This window comes from Gossypium hirsutum, chromosome D04, assembly GCF_007990345.1.
Source record: "Gossypium hirsutum isolate 1008001.06 chromosome D04, Gossypium_hirsutum_v2.1, whole genome shotgun sequence".
NCBI lineage: Eukaryota > Viridiplantae > Streptophyta > Magnoliopsida > Malvales > Malvaceae > Gossypium > Gossypium hirsutum.
Genome location: NC_053440.1, coordinates 57,582,873 through 57,600,235, shown reverse-complemented (window position 1 = coordinate 57,600,235; position 17,363 = coordinate 57,582,873). Strand labels below are relative to the sequence as shown.

Below are 17,363 nucleotides of genomic sequence, written 5' to 3'. Positions count from 1 at the left end.
AACACATTAATTTGAACCGTTGATATTTGTTTATATATATTGCATATAAATTGTTAGATAGCTAATTTTAGCTAATTCCGAATATATGATTCATGAATATGATCTTTACTCTCTCTTTTTTCGATACAATATTAGGGATAGAAGATGAGGTAATATGATTCATGAATATAATCTCTACTCTTTTTTTTGATATAATATTAAGGGTAGAATATAGGGTAATACCTTTCGTAAATATAGAAAATAGATTTTAACAAAAACTTTAACTATCACTCTATTCAATTCAAATATACTTTTATATAATTTAATATATATATTTTTTGGCATGCATAATCTAGAGTCTTGATTCATGAACATTAGTAACACAGAATATGATTTGTTGCCACCTTTGTTAACAAAGGAAAACACTTTCTTTTGTTTCTTTGCTCATTTTCCTAGAAAAGAACATGTTTCCCCAAATGTGGTGTATGAAGATGAACCAATATTGTTCTTATTTTTCATAAAAAGATGCCAAAATTTCAAGTTTCCTTGAGCTATAGTTCATCAAAGCTTACTAGCTTATGCCATATCCTTAGTGTGAATCCATTTTGGACTCGAATTTTGTACTTTGTTTTCCTTTCTTTGTTAGGTTTTTGGGGTCTCAATGTCTTGGAACCAAGAACCGATTCTTTTAAACCTCGGAAATTTGACTTGTTTTTCACCTCCGTGTCGGCAACCACCGTGTCGAGCATGTCCACTGTCGAAATGGAGATTCTTTCTAACCCCCAACTCATTATAATGACCATTTTGATGTTCATAGGTGGCGAGGTTTTCACTTCCATGGCTGGCCTTTTCTTAAGTAACTTCATTTCAGAAAAAAACAATGTTATTGACGATGGTGAAATCGAGTTGGGAAACCCTAAACCTGAGAACCTAAACCCAGAACAACTTGCTCAAAACAAAGGTGAAACCTTCAACAATGGTGAACATCTGTTGTACCATTCAATCATGTTTTTAGGTTTTGTCATTTTGGGTTATCTTTTAATCGTTAATATATTAGGTTCGGCCACGGTTTTTCTTTATATATCCTTTGTTTCAAGTGCTCGAAGCACGTTAAAAAGCAAAGGACTAAACCTATTCACATTCTCATTTTTCACCACTATTTCAAGTTTCACCAATTGTGGTTTCATTCCTACAAATGAAAACATGGTGGTGTTTAACAAGAACTCAGGTCTCCTCCTAGTCATTATTGCTTTAGCTCTTTTAGGGAACCCATTATTCCCTATGTGCTTGAGATTTTCAATATGGGTTATGGGGAAATGTGCGAGTAAAGTGGGAGATTATTGTGATTATTTGTTGAAAAACACAAGGGAAATTGGGTTTCATCACTTGTTTACGACACGGCGGTCATGTTGTGTGGTCGGCACAGCTTTGGTGTTCGTGGTGGTTCAAGCCGTGTTGTTTTTCGCCATGGAATGGAACTCGGCATCCTTGAAAGAGTTGAATCCTTTTGAGAGAACAATTGGGGTCTTGTTTCAAAGTGTGAATACAAGCCAAGCCGGCGAAACAATCGTTAACTTGCCGGCGATGTCCACTGTCATACTGGTTGTTATCACCATCACCATGTGAGTCTCTCTCTCACACTCACTTCCTAGTTATTTTTTATTCCATTTATTTTTTTCGGTTTTACTGTCTATAAATATAAAAATTTTCGGGTCTTTGATTTTTTTTCCAATAATGTGACTCCTGTGTTTTAACTTCAATTATTTTTGAAAGTGAAATATATAGGTAAGAGAGAAATTAGTTACTGTATGATAAATTAAAAAGTAATTTTTTTTTTGTTATAAATTTCATTTATTTTTATTCTTAAATTTGTGGTTGATGAAATAACTAGACAGTTACATATATCTCAAACTAGAGGTGATCATGGGTCGGGCCGGTCCGGGCTCAAAAAAAATTCGGGCCTGAAATTTTGTCCATGCCTGGCCTGGAAAAAATTTTTAAGCCTGGCCCGACCCATTTTTTTAATAAACACCAAAAATTTATTTTAAAAATAAAAAATAAAAAAGTATTTTAAAAAGATTTTAAAATAAAAATATATATTTATTATATATTCAGGTCTGGCCGGGCCCGGGCCAAAAAAGTGATGCCCGAGGCCCGGCCTGTTTTCTAAACGGGCCTCGTTTTTTGTCCAAACCCATATTTCGGGCCTATATTTTTACCCGAACCCTCCCATATTTCGAGCGGGCCGTCGGGCCGGGCCGGGCCGCCTGACCCATGATCACCTCTATCTCAAACTCATGTACATAGACTAGTTTTTAACTACAAAAATAAATGAAATCTTTAATAGAAGGATTATTTTGTTGTTTGACCTAACGCACAAGAACTACTTTGTTTATTTTTTAAGTAGGTAGAGAAAAATACAATCCAACTCCTGATATAAGGTCCTCTATAATACTTTTATCACAATATATCTTATCATTACACTCAGTACTTATTTATTGTTTAATTAATTTTTTTATTCCTTATATTTCTAGTTATTACTTAGTGCTTTATCCATTTAAGATCATCAAGGACAATCATCATCACCCATCTCAATATATTAAAAATAATTAAATAATAATTGTAAAAATTATTTTTTAAAAAGTTATTTGTGGTTAAAGACACAAGATACCAAATATTAATAATTTATGGGTAATTATTTGGTACACAAATGGTGGAAAGTTTTTATTTCACAAGCAGGATTGAGATTTTGCCGCATGTCTTTTTTTTTAAAATTTTTTAAATACGCTTAAGAACGTATGGGTGAAAAAAAATAGAATAAATTTATAAAAAGTATATAAATTATAATAGTTTGGGTTTAAATTCCACTATCTATATCTATTTTTCTAGATTTCATATAAAAAAATAAAAATATTTTTAAAATAATATCTTTCATTTTATAAAAAATAATAAAATTTTGATAACTTCACAACTCAATTAAAACTCGATTGATAAATAATATTAACTCAAGTAAACTCTAAAATAATAGTATGGATGGTAGCAACATTTTTTAATAGTTATAGATGTTAATGGTGATTTAAAATTAATGTGTATATTATATGGATCATTATCCATCATTAAAAATTTGTACTTTTCTTCTCCACCATTACTATATTGAATAAAATCTGACTGTTATGTTGAAATTTTTTATAAATGATTGGATAAAATAATAAATTAATTTAACCTTTAAACATAATTATTTGTGCCAGTCTTATTCCTTTGTCTTGTGGATGTTACTTTTATAAATTCAAATGGAATCAGAACTATTTGGTTGTTATTTTTATAAATCAAAATGATTAAATTTAAATAATTTAATATCATTTTTAATATTTAAATTAATAATTCTGTTTTTTTTAGAATTTTAAGCCGGGTTTAAAATTATTCGTGAATTTTGATTCGATGTGTAATATTATACATAAAATTTTATTTTGTACAATTTTATAAATTAAATTTTAATTTAATTTAATTTTCACAAATAAATTTTAATTTATTTCTTCATATATGTAAAATTGAATCAAAATTAAAGTTTCATTTATATTTTTGAACGGCAAGCGAATCTAGGAGGGCTGGTTGGGTACAATTGCAATTTAGCTCCCCAAAATGATAATATTTTGATTTAATTCTTTAAAAAATACAATTTAATTTTGGCCCCCTAAAGTTTTTTTTTTTGACTTTACCCTTGATTGCAATTAAAGTTTCATGTATATATTTACATTAAATCAAAATTTATGTATCAAATCATATATTGAACCAAAATTAATATATAATTTTAATATTTATCTCTTTGTTTTGAGTTTATACCGATAGAAAAAATATATTTTATAAAATAAAATGGAATCAAATTTAATAATAGATTACATGATTGTACCTGCATTTTGACCCCTCAAGTTTCATAGGATCATAAGTCTTAATAAATTAAATAATCCCTAAAAGATGAGGAGCTCAAAATGGAGGGACAATCGTACAATCAATTATTCGTTTTGATTCCTTTTTAATTTTTCACATACTTAAATTCAAACATCGAAATAAAAAATTGTTTTTGAAACCCCTTAAATTATTAAAATAAATGAAATTCCATCTATAAATTAACTATATGTTTATATTTATTGATAATGAACCAGTGGCGGAGGCAGAAAAATTTTTTGGGAGACGAAATTAAATTGTATATTTTTACGATAGAAAAAATAAAATTTTCTCATTTTAATAGACTATATTTTTATAACTTTTAAATGATTAAATCAAATTTTTATTATTTTGAGGGTCAAACTGTAATTTTACCATTACTAATTTAAAATTTTATAAATTATAAATGGCTTAAATGAAAAATTTTCTATTTTAGGGGAGACCGGAGCCCCTGCCTGCTCCCCTTGGCTCTGCCACTGTAATGAACCTTAGCTGAAATGACAATATGGTTATTATAATAATTAGAAAAACATAGGATTAAGTGCTCTTGAACGCGTTTTCCCTTCAATTAAAGGATAAAAAGGGTTATGTGTAAAAGTAAACATTATATATAGTCTCAATATTGTCTAGATTTATTCTTGTATCTCTATTGTACTGATTTGATTATAGTTATAATTAGGCATAATGACAAATTTAACCTTTACATCTTTTGTCAATTTGATTTTTATTTAAAATTTAATGTTTTAGTCAACATTATCATCATACCTTATAATTATTCAAGAACGTATAAATATACTCGTAAACTTTTTAAAAAAAAAAGAATTTATTAATTAGAATGAACATGATTACCGTTGTACATATTATACGTGCACTGCCACACTAGTGGCCACATCAATGCCTTTCAAATTTTAACAGTTCAGTCAATTTTTACATCCAAAAGCAAGCAATTTGACTAATTTTCAAAAGCTCAAGACCAAAATGACCCCAAAAAAGAAAAATAAGGGTCAAAATGAGTAAACATTAAGGACTAAATTTATTTTTATGTCTTCTTATTTTTACTTCCTCCTATTATTAATTAAATTAAAATTGATTAGATCTCCATAATTTTTTTTTAATTATGGAACAGGTACTTTCCTCCTTATACATCCATCCCTTTTGTAAAAGATGAGAAGAAAGAGCAACAAAATCAAGAAAAGAGAGAAGGAAAAACAGCAAAGGAATTACTCTCACAACTTGCTTCTATTTGTGTTTTTGTGTTTCTTATTTGCATAACAGAGAGGAAAAATATGAAAGAAGATCCCTTTAACTTCACTCCCTTCAATTTTCTATTTGAGGTGGTAAGGTAAGCATATCACTTCAATTTCTACCTATTGAAGTATGATTAAGATAATGACATGTAAAACTGATCATGGGTCGAGTTATCTGTCTAAGCCTGAAGGTCGACTTAAACTATTGAAAGGTTTGGGCAAAATTATTAGACACGAAAAACGGGTTCGGGTAAAAAATAGGCCCATTTAAAATATGGGTTGAGCTTAAACTTGAATATTTAAGGCTCAATATGAACCTGACCCCTTTTCAAGTTTCTAATGTTTTATATTATGTTATTTATATATACTATGTAAATTATAACATATACAAAAATTAAATTTATAATAATATATAATTTTAATAAATTGATTTTAGAAAACAATACGGGCAGACTTTAAATGGGTTTGGGATAGTCATTTACAAATATAGACAAATTTGAATAAAATTTTAGATTGAGCCAGACTTGAGCAAATATAAATTGTGTTAATATCATACTTAAGTCCGACCCGAACCTGACCGAACTCAGACCATGAATACCTCTAATAACATGTATCTATTTATTTATAAATATAATTTAATAAACACTTTGTAATCAATTTTGTATTATATATAGTTTTAGAAAATAATTTGGTTTGATATGGATGGCTTGTGCAGTGCGTATGGTAACGTGGGATACTCACTGGGCTATAGTTGCAAGCTACGACTAAAAGATGAGGCTAATTGTGTGGACAAATCGTATGGATTTGCGGGAAGATGGAGTGATGCTGGGAAAACTGTTCTCATTGTAGTCATGATGCTTGGGAGACTAAAGAGATACAACATGGTTTGGAAGTTTTCTTAATTGTACATATAGATATTTTAAATTTATTTGATTCAGTACGCATGATTTACTTGAATAAAACATGGAATATCATTGGCTGATTGTTCAAAAGAAAAATTATGAGAATGTAAAATTAAAGTAATTTTACATGTAGATCCCTCTTCTAATGAATCATTAGCATTATTGTTTTCTAAATTTAAATGGTTTAATTTATAATTTGACCCTTAAAGTATACTTATTTTCTCATTTTATTACTCAAACTTTTTTTATCTCAATTCGGTACCTAAAGTATCATTTGGTTATGTTTTTTAATTCAAAACTTAACTGTTGTTTAAGAAAAATCAATCAATAATATCTTGCCATGTGTTTTAACTTTTTCATTTCATAAAATAAGTTAATTAATTTTTTTATTAAAAATGACTTAATAAATAAATAAAAAGGTACATTTTTAAAATTCTATCATTCTCCTACTATTTCTCTTTTTCCTCCTCCTTCATCTTCTTATCCAATAGTAGATATATGGTATCCTGTCAATTTGACTCTTTTTTTTAGCTAAAGTTGATCATCGACACTTCAAAAAGACTCAAATTGAATTTTTTTAAACGAAAATTCGAACTAAAATGTTAAATTATTTATTGATGTGAAATATAAGATAAATAGTGTCATGTTATCATAAAGTACACATACCCTTCCACGTAGACCTGTCCATGGGCCGGGCAGCCCGGCCCGACGGCCCGCCCGAAATATGGGAGGGTTCGGATAAAAATATAAGCCCGAAATATGGGTTTGGGCAAAAAACGAGGCCCGTTTAAAAAACGGGCCGGGCCTCGGGCACCACTTTTTTGGCCCCAGGCCCGGCCCGGCCCGAATATAATAAATATATATTTTTTATTTTTATTTTTTAATTTTTAATTTTAAAATACTTTTAAAATATTTTTTTATTTTTTATTTTTAAAACAATTTTTTAATGTTTATTAAAAAATGGGCCGGGCCGGGCCAGGCTCAGGCTTATGATATTTTTCCCAGGCTGGGCCCGGGAAAAATTTTAGGCCCATATTTCGGGCCGGGCCCGGGCCTAGGAGGCGGGCCAAAAATTTTTTTTGGGCTCGGCCCGAACCCGACCCGGCCCATGGACAGGTCTACTTCCACATAGGTTGCCACCCAAACATCATTAAAAAATTAATGTTTCAGTCAACATTTCCCTTAAAAAATAATTTGACTCTTTTTCAAATGTTAAGGGCCAAATTGATTAAAAAAATTTAAACGTTTAGAACTAAATTTATTATTATACCTTTTTAAAATAATAGAATAGATTATTTGGTTGTGTTGAGTCACACTAAGTCTAGGTTTGAATTTAAAAAAAAAAATCAGATCATGGTCACAGCCTGACCTGATATCTCAACATTGGATGCTTAGACCGACAAATCATAACATTATACATAAATTTTGATTCAACGTGAAATTTAATACATGAGCTCTGATTTGGTACAATTATACCAACGAAACTTTGATTGTGTTTAAAAATATACATAAAATTTTGATATTAATTTAACCCTATATATTTAAAGAAATAAATAAATCGATTTATTTTATTTTAAAAAAATATAATAATTTACGTACGGAATATATATGTTAATAATTGATTTAGTAATTTATGAATAAAATCGAAAACGAAATTTATGTGGGACAATCTTATTTCTATATCATGTCGGTGGTGGTACTTTTATAAATTAAAATGGAATCAGAATTATTTTTTATGGTAATTTTATAAATCAAAATGATTAAAGTGGAACCTTTTAATATCAATTTATAATATCAACATTAATATTCTGTGGCTTTTTTCTGGAAATGCAAAAAAAAAATTTGTATAAGTCAAAATGTAATTAAAATTAATAAATTAATGCCTTATTCATTTTTTATTCCATTTAATTTATAAAAAAATAGTTTTTTTTCAAAAATAATTTTATTTATTTAATCTAACGAGGCCATGATTGAAACAAAATTGAGGTCTTGATAATTCTGAAGTCTCATGTTTGAATCTGGTCATGCATGATTTCTCTTCCATATTTATTATGGGTTCAAGTTTCATCTTTTTTATTTTTAATTTCAATAAATACTACTAATTTTATTTTAAAATAATTAAATATTAATTATAATTATTATATTTTTCTTAGATTTTGAGTTGAGTTGAGAGTTTATATTAAGTTTTATGTTTGAAGAAGAATGATATGAAATTGTGATTTCACGCCATCCCTATCCCTTTCTAATAGGAGAATGACAAATCAAATTTTTTTTTTGATTTGTCATTCTCCTATTGAAAAGGGATAGGGATGGCGTGGAATCAAAATTTCATACAATCCTTTCTCTCAAAAGTTGTGGTTTGCGTTTAAGCGTGAATGAATTTTGAAATCGAATTTATATTTAAATAAAATTATTAATATTTAATTTTTAAATTTTTTTTACAATACATAAAACTCATGCACTAACCACTATAAATTAATCGAAAAACCTCCAAATTACCTTTCAAACTTGGGTTTCCCCTTGCTTATGTTTTATTAATATAAAATAATCTGTGACATAAACAAATAAACTCCTCCCAAAAAACCACCTACACATCTTATTTAAAGTATTGATTGATGAACATTTCAATTAATAACATAAAATATGGGTAGCTGTCACCCTTACCAACAAGTTTCTTTCCTATTTTTCCAAAAAATAAAAATAAAAAAAATCCCCAATGTGGTATATCGAGATGAACCACTCTCCTTGTTTTCAAAAAAAGATGTCAAATTTTAGAGCTCCCTTAGGTTATAGTTCATCAAAGCTCAATAGAGTATGCCACATCCTTAGTGTGAATCCATTTTGGACTCGTAATTTTTATCTTCTTATCATTTCTTTGCTGGGTTTCTGGAGTCTCAATGTTTTGAAACCGAGAACAAATTTTTCTAAACTTCGAAATCTAGATCTTTTTTTCACCTCCGTATCGGCAACCACATTATCGAGTATGTCCACCATTGAAATGGAGATTCTTTCAAATCCCCAACTCATTGTAGTGACCATTTTGATGTTCATAGGTGGGGAGGTATTCACTTCCATGGTTGGACTTTTCATTGCTCAAAACACATTCAATAATGATGAACATTTGTTGCACCATTCAATCATGTTTTTAAGCTTTATCATTTTGGGTTATCTTTTAGTGATTAACCTATTAGGTATAGCCATGGTTTTTCTTTATATATCCCTTGTTTCAAATGCTCATAGGACACTAAAAAGCAAAGGACTAAACCTATTCACATTCTCAATTTTCACCACTATTTCAAGTTTCACCAATTGTGGTTTCATTCCTACAAATGAAAACATGTTGGTCTTCAACAAAAACCCAGGTCTCTTCCTTGTAATAATCCCTTTAGTTATTCTAGGTAACACATTATTCCCTACGTGTTTGAGATTTTCAATATGGGTTTTAGGGAAATGTGTGAATAAAGTGAGACATTATTGTGATTATTTGTTGAAAAACACAAAGGAGATTGGGTTCCATCACTTGGTTTCGACGCGGTGCTCGTTTTGGTTGGTCGGCACAGCTTTTGGGTTTGTGGTGATTCAGGTTGTTTTGTTTTTTGCCATGGGATGGAACTCGAAATCTTTGAAAGGGTTGAATCCTTATGAGAAAACAATTGGGGTGTTGTTTCAAAGTGTGAATACGAGACAAGCCGGTGAAACAATCGTTAACCTGCCGGCGATGTCCACCGTCATACTGGTTGTTATCACCGTCATCATGTGAGTTTCTCTCTCTCACTTCACATGCCCTTGCATTTTTCTTTTATAAAAAATTAGTCTTTAGCCCCTCTTAATTTCAATATCGAGTAAATTGATATATCTAAAAAAAGCCAGAATAATTTAATTTATGTCAGTTTCGAAAGTAAGCAACTAAGGACAATTAATTACAGTGTTAAATTTTTTTGTCAATTTTACATAAATTTGACTGGTATAATAATAAATTTAAATATCATAATTTACATATACTATCAATTTGGTCATGATTTAACAAACTTAGCAAAACTGGCACAATTTGACGAAAGATATTAATACCTTAATTGCTCACTTTCAAAATTGACATGAATTAATTTGCTCTAATATTTTTTGAGAGGGACTAATTTGTTCAGTTTTAAAATTAAGAAGAATTGGAGAGGGTGAATGTAACTAAAAGGTCTTGTATCTTATGAATTGGATCAAATTTGATTTAGTCTTGTAATACAGTGATCTCCTAGATATTTTAACATTTTTTTAGCTAAGATGTACTTCTTGTCATTTTTATTGTGATTAAAAATTAATATTTTGTCATATATGTTCTTTTTGACATAATGTCTAAGATTACTCATAGTCCCTCCTTAACTCATAAATAGAAGGATAATGTGTTTAAACGCATTCGAACCCACATACTTCAACATTAACAATAATACCCATTCAATCGAGTTAAGATTTAATCGGCAAATAAAAATCCGACTTAAATTGAAAACCTTTGTCTTGAATAAAATAAAATTATGTTTGCCAGTCTTATTTCTATATCATGTGGGTGTTAGTTTTATAAATTAAAATGGAATCAAAATTATTTGGGTGTTAATTCAATAATTCCAAATTATTAAAATGGATCACTTAATATCATTTTTATAATATCAAAATTAATAATTTTAAGGGTTTTTTAAAAGAGTTTTAGGATGTGAGTGGATAGTCTAGTTTTAAGTATGATATGTTAATTTTTTTATGTTCTTTTTACTGTTGATAGAAATTAATCTTTTTAAGATTAATATATGTTCCTTTTAAAAAATATATTTTTATTTATTTAAACATAAATGTACATTGAATTAATATTTTATATTAATTTACTTTTTTTAATTATAACATATTTAAAACAAATAAATTTTCATCCATAACTATATACTTATATTTATTAATTGGGCCAAATCTCAAAATTATACATGAATTTTGATTTGGTGCAATTACACACGTGAAACTTTGATTGTGATTCAAATGTATACATGAAACTTTAATTTTGATTTAGTCATATACATTTAAAAAATAAATAAATCAATTTATTTTTACATAGAATAAATATAATTATTTGTGTATGAAATATATAACTATAAAATGATGTTATATCAATAATTTTGTTGATAATTTGTGAGAATTAGATTAAATCAAAATTTCAAGTATAAAATTACACATTAAACTAAAGTTCATATATAGTTTTAAAATTGATCCTTTATTAATAATGGTAATGTTGCGGTATTAGGAATACTCTCATGTTCACGTCTCACTATGCATTAGTTCTCTCCCAAATTTATTATGGGTTTAAATCTCATTATGAGTGGCGTTGTGGTCCCAATAATTTCCAATTTTCTATCTGTATTCTATATTGATTTAATTCTATTTTTAATTATTCAAACATGTATAATTTGTGATTATACTCAAATGCAGCACTAGGGACAAGTATGAACCTTCCTCCCCCAATGAAAATTTTCATATATAGTCCCTCTAAAAGTTGTAAGACTATAGACAATAACAATGGTAAAATAACATTTTAACGCTTTAAAAAATTTAAAACTCAATTCTAACCCTGAAAAATTTTCTTTGCCCCTTTTGTTTTATTATTGAACAGGTATCTTCCTCCTTATACATCCTTCCCATTTGTAAATGATGAGGAAGAGCAACATCAACAACAAAAGAGAAAAAGAAAAATTGCAAAGAAATTATTATCACAACTTGCTTATATTTCCATTTTTGTAATTCTTATTTGCATAACAGAGAGGAAAAGTATGAAAGAAGATCCCCTTAATTTCACTCCCTTCAATATTGTATTTGAGGTGATCAGGTAAGCACACCTCTTTAATTTCTGTCTATTTTTTCCGTTAAAATATGTTATAAGTTTATCTACTCTTCACAAATTCAGAATTTAATTCTGAATTTTTATTTTCAGATTTCAAAATTTAAATCTAATTGTTAACAACGTTAAATTATTTTATTAAATTTATTGATGTGACCTTTTGAAATAAGAAAAATACCCACTTAGTAACATTGTAAATAAAAAAATGACGTTGGAATGAATCTAGATTTAACAAAATAATTTTAACAGTGTTAACAATGTATTTATTTATTAGATTTTTAAATATAAATTAAGAGAAACTTATAAACAAATAGTAATTAATTTTTTTATAAGAAAAATAAATATAACTCAATTTTGTATTACACATATTTAGAATATAATTTGATTTTATCTGAATGGCTTGTGCAGTGCATATGGTAATGTGGGATACACAATGGGTTATAATTGCAAGCTAAGATTAAAAGATGGGGCTAATTGTGAGGACAAATGGTATGGATTTGTGGGAAAATGGAGTGATGCAGGCAAAATTATTCTCATTGTTGTCATGTTATTTGGAAGATTAAAAAGATACAACATGGGTTGGAAGTTCTCATAATTGTAAATAAATAATTTTAATTTATTCAATTCAACCTGTATGATTTATGTGGATAAAATATGGAATATTGTCGTTGTATTGTCAAAATATTAACTTGTATAAAAAAATATGAATTTGTGTAAAAATTTTACCCATTTCCCTTTTGATATGAATTTTTAGCATTAATTTTCTTTGAATAAATGGTTTAGTTTTTAATTATAAGCATTGAATTGAATGATTAATTCAATAGCTAATTTAACGCTAACTAGCTATCGAGCTAACGGGAATAAATTTAAAAGAGAACTCACACATTTACATACAATGGGATTGATCTTAAAGTTCCCAAAGCTTCAACCTTACCATTGGACTAAAGGTCTCATTGACAATAGGAGTAAGCAAAACTTAATTCAATTCGAAAAAATTGAAAAAGATTTTGAATTTCGAATTAATTGAATGAAGTTATTCGATTTTTTCAAATCAACCTCGATTCGAGTTGAATTTTACAATTCAAATAACTCGAATTATTATCAGATTGGTGTAAATACCCCTTTAGTCTCTAATTTTGAAAATAAGCAAATTGATCTCTCTCAACAAAAATTAAAAAAAATTCAAAATAATTTGTAAAAATTTAAATATTTATAAAAATTCCAAAATTATATTTTTAAAAAAATTATAAAAATATATAAAGAAATTTTAAAATTTTCTAAAATAATGATTTTAGAGACCTAAATAAGTTAATTAATTATTTAAGTTTATCGTACTAAAGTATCTTTTTTTGTTTTTCTTATTTTACTTTGAATTCTTTTACAAATATACACGGTTTCAAATTTATTTGCTCTAATATGAAATTAATTATACTGTAACAAGATTTTAATTTTACATGTTTAATTTTTTAATTTAACTCAACCAATTTCACTTGATTCTACTCGACTTGAATTTCATTTCACACAACTCGATTCGAAAAAAATTTCAAACCAAGTTAGGATGATAAAATATGACTCATCAAATCAATTAACTCAAAATATTTTTACCTGATTCGCAACTTTTTTATGGAGTTATGATTGCAAATGAAATCATTCATTTCTTTAATGGTAAGCATGATGAGGGATGAATCTAGAAAATATTTTTGGAGGGGTCGAAATTGAATTATAAATTTTTGAGAGATCAAAATATAATTTTATCATATATTAGTTTATGATTTCATTATTTTTGAAAAAAACTAAACAATTTTCTTTTCAAAAGAAGACTAAAATACAATTTTACCAAATATAAATTTATAATTTAATAATTTATAATATAAGGAACTTGCAATTATCCATTTCTACCCTAATGAAGTTATAAAGAATATTTAATACACGTAAATCAAAGATAAACATTTATAAACAAAAATAGAATTAAATTTATAAACCAAACCCAAAATCGACTCAAATTCATTAAAATCAAACAGTTAATTATATATCAACCCTAGTTCTTAGATACAGAAAATTCTTTTCTTATAAAAATTGAAGGAGAAAGAAAATTATGATATTGGAATATACCATGCCATCGAGCATGACCAATACGTTCAAACTGATTCCTTTAAAAAAAAAAGTGGTCAATCTTCAAATTTTGATTTTGATTGGGAATTTTGTATGAAATTCATGGCTTTTGCTTTAGAAAGAATAAAAACATATCACAGTCCATGAATTTTCTATGAAGTTTTCACGAAAGTATGGAATCCAAGCAACAGACCATATCCCCAATCTGTTACTCGGATTTGAGTGAATATTGAATACATATTCTGTTCTATATAAATATTATTTAAAAAAATTTGTTACTTGAATTTGAGTGAATATCGAATACATATTATGATCGATATAAATATTATTTAAAAAAGATTGAAGAATCATACTTTACTCACTCCATGTAAGAAAGAGTAATTTAATTATTGTCATTTTCAAGAGTGAGTAACTAAGGATAATGGATCATAAAATTAATGTTTTTTATTGGGTTAATAACAAATCTTGTCCTCAAAGTTTACGCATTCTGTCGACTTGGTCTTAATTTAATAAATTTAACCCATAATATTTATATATTCTACTAATTTGATCATAATTTAACAAATTTAATTCATGTTATACAATATTTATGCACAATTAATGAAATAAATTAACACAATAAATAATTATCTTTTAATTTCTCACTTAAGAAATTAATAAAATTCAATTATTTCAATTTTTTTACAACAATCAATTTACTTAATATTAAATTTAGCATAAAAATTTTATTATCCCAATCTAAAAATTCTACCAACGAATCAAACAATTTTCCAAATGAGGAGCACAAACCGAAAGCCAGGGGTTTCCAGGAAAATTCACTTTTGCAGGTCAGACAAAGGAAAATCTCTTTCTATTTGGCATAAATTCGAAGGTCCCATCTGGATGCTTCCCAGCACTGCTTCATTGAAACCCACAACACACACACACACACACACACACACACACACACATATATATATACCACACATCCATTGTTGAGTACAATCCAAGCCAAAAACCACCATTTTATCATCTTCTTTGTTTATTATTTACTTGAAAAAAAAAACCCCTTTTCAATGGAAACCACTCAAAAGAAGAAAGGTTTCTTCAAAAGCAAGATACTACCCAAGTCTTTCTCTCGACTCTTCACCGGAACCCGAAAGGTTTCACCGTCGACGATCTCCAACACCGCTCAGAACATGACTAACCATTCCACTGTTCCAACAGTAATGTCCAAGCAACCAACCGGTTCCCACCAACAGAAGGCGGTGTCTTACTTTAAGTCCCCTAGCTTTTACGATCACAATGGCTTTGCAAATGAAACTTGGGATCGTGGAGATAAAAATGTGGATTCCATGGCTACCACCTTTATTTTGAATTCCAAAGAAAAGTTTAAGAGTGATGGAGAACTGACTCACTGAGTGTCCGCCATGGCTGAGTTTCAGAGTTTTAGGCTACTCATAATTATATAATATATATTTATATATGTATATGTATAAAGAAACATGGATTAATAACTCAAGTGATGGGTAATCCTTTTTAGTTTTTATCCATCCTGATGTATATTTCTTCTACATGTACACACTTTATATATATATGAAAAACACTGCATGCATGTATATATATGTGTATTCTATCATGAACAACACTCAAAGTTGTAGTATTGCTGAGAAAAATAAAGAGGAAGTTATGGTGTTATAGTAATCTATATTATCGAGGAGCAATTTTGAACTGTTTGGAAACTTATGAAATTAAATTTTTATACTTGAAGATTCATGTATATGTATATGTACATGGTTTCATATTACAAGGAAAATTCACGGTGTAAGAGTTAATTTCGTGGAATAAATTTGGAATATAAATTATAAAATAGATATGAAAAATATAAAAAGGAGTTAATTTTTCTAAATATTCTTAAATTATTTTTAATTTTTTTAATTCAATGATTACTTTTATTCATAAATTTTCCAATCTTTAAATAAAAAATATGTATATAAGGGGGATTAAACCCACATTGGATCTTTAAAATATTAGTATTATACCAATTAAGTCTTTTTATTAATTATCAATTTAGGTATTAAATGTTTGTTCTATACATAAAAATAGAATTTGGATTTAGATTTAAAAAGTTGTGTAAATTAGAACCCGTGTATTGGACTGATGGACAGGGTATTTACTGCTCCAAGTGCGGTCTAGATTCGAGTTGTGTTAGTCGCGTTACTGTTAGAGCTTTGCCCTCCTCTTGTAATTCACCCAAAAAAATATGTAAATTAATTTAAAATGTCATTATAGATTATTATTATAGTTGCTCTTTTTGTTATAATGCCAAGAGTCCATGAACTCCTCCATTAACGACAATACCAATGTCAATCGAACTAAAATTCAACCGACATATTTTTATACTTTTTTAATATACATTACATTAAATCTCAACTAATTTAGTCAAACCATATACATCTCATTATTAAAATCCAAATCTAAATTCTAAAATTCATATCCTAAACGAAGCATAGAAGAAATTATGAGATTGGAATATACCACACCACCGAGCTTGATTAAAGGTTTGGAACATTCAAAAGGAATTTTTATGTTTTTTTTGATAAAAAGAGAAAAATAGGGGGCCACTCTTCAAATTTTTTATTTGCTTGGGGGCTTTCTATGAAGTTCATTGCTTTTGCTTTAGAAAGAATATAAACATATCACAGTCCATGAATGAAAGCAAAAGAGAGAAAGGGAAAGGGTATCTTTTAGTTTTCACAAGGTGGGTGTGCAAGAAGTATCCAAGATAAGCAGCTGACCATATCCCCAAACGCTGTTCAAAATATCTGCCCCTCCTATATTACTCGGATTTACATTCAAAATGTTTATTTATTTTCATTCAGGGTTGGTAGCTATCTCTTTTAACGAAGAACACTTTAAGATTTAAATTTAAACTTTTTTTCTTAAAAAAATAATATGTCACTATACCTCACAGTTATTCAAATTAACTTTTACATTAAATTTCTATATATTTATTACATAAATTTTAGTTATTATTATTATAGTAAGTAGGAAAATATGAAATCGTATTTGGGTTGGCCGGTGTAGGTAAGTCCAGCAAAAGCCACTTTTTCTGGTCAGACAAAAGAAACATCTTTCTATTTGGCATAAATTCTAAAGTCCCATTTGGATGCTTCCTTGCACTGCTTCATTAAAACCCACAACACAACCCTCGTATATATATATACACATCCATTGTTGGGTACGATCCAAGCCAAAAACCATCTTCATCTTCATCATCTTCTTTGTTTATTATTTGCTTTGAAGAAAAAAAAAACCTATTCAATGGAAGCCACTCAAAAG

General features: G+C 28.1%; 2 protein-coding genes across 2 annotated transcripts; both read left to right on the top strand.

Moving 5' to 3' along the window:
- Positions 1-361: 361 nt before the first annotated feature.
- LOC121215997 (probable cation transporter HKT6) lies at positions 362-6,139 on the top strand. The gene is made up of 3 exons (XM_041091065.1): positions 362-1,601; positions 5,048-5,263; positions 5,884-6,139. Exons 1-3 carry the CDS (start codon positions 505-507, stop codon positions 6,068-6,070), a joined length of 1,500 nt encoding a protein of 499 aa, XP_040946999.1. The 5' UTR covers positions 362-504; the 3' UTR covers positions 6,071-6,139.
- Positions 6,140-8,831: 2,692 nt separating this feature from the next.
- LOC107911544 (probable cation transporter HKT6) lies at positions 8,832-12,577 on the top strand. The gene is made up of 3 exons (XM_016839379.2): positions 8,832-9,826; positions 11,706-11,918; positions 12,339-12,577. The coding sequence occupies exons 1-3, from the start codon at positions 8,832-8,834 to the stop codon at positions 12,523-12,525; spliced, it is 1,395 nt and encodes a 464-aa protein (XP_016694868.2). The 3' UTR covers positions 12,526-12,577.
- Positions 12,578-17,363: the final 4,786 nt, after the last annotated feature.

Coding starts and splice junctions, on each gene's coding strand:
- LOC121215997 (XM_041091065.1), top strand. CDS start 505: ATGCCAAAATTTCAAGTTTCCTTGAGCTATAGTTCATCAAAGCTTACT. Junction 1,602..5,047: donor GTTGTTATCACCATCACCAT/GTGAGTCTCTCT, acceptor ATTATGGAACAG/GTACTTTCCTCCTTATACAT. Junction 5,264..5,883: donor TTTCTATTTGAGGTGGTAAG/GTAAGCATATCA, acceptor TGGCTTGTGCAG/TGCGTATGGTAACGTGGGAT.
- LOC107911544 (XM_016839379.2), top strand. CDS start 8,832: ATGTCAAATTTTAGAGCTCCCTTAGGTTATAGTTCATCAAAGCTCAAT. Junction 9,827..11,705: donor GTTGTTATCACCGTCATCAT/GTGAGTTTCTCT, acceptor ATTATTGAACAG/GTATCTTCCTCCTTATACAT. Junction 11,919..12,338: donor ATTGTATTTGAGGTGATCAG/GTAAGCACACCT, acceptor TGGCTTGTGCAG/TGCATATGGTAATGTGGGAT.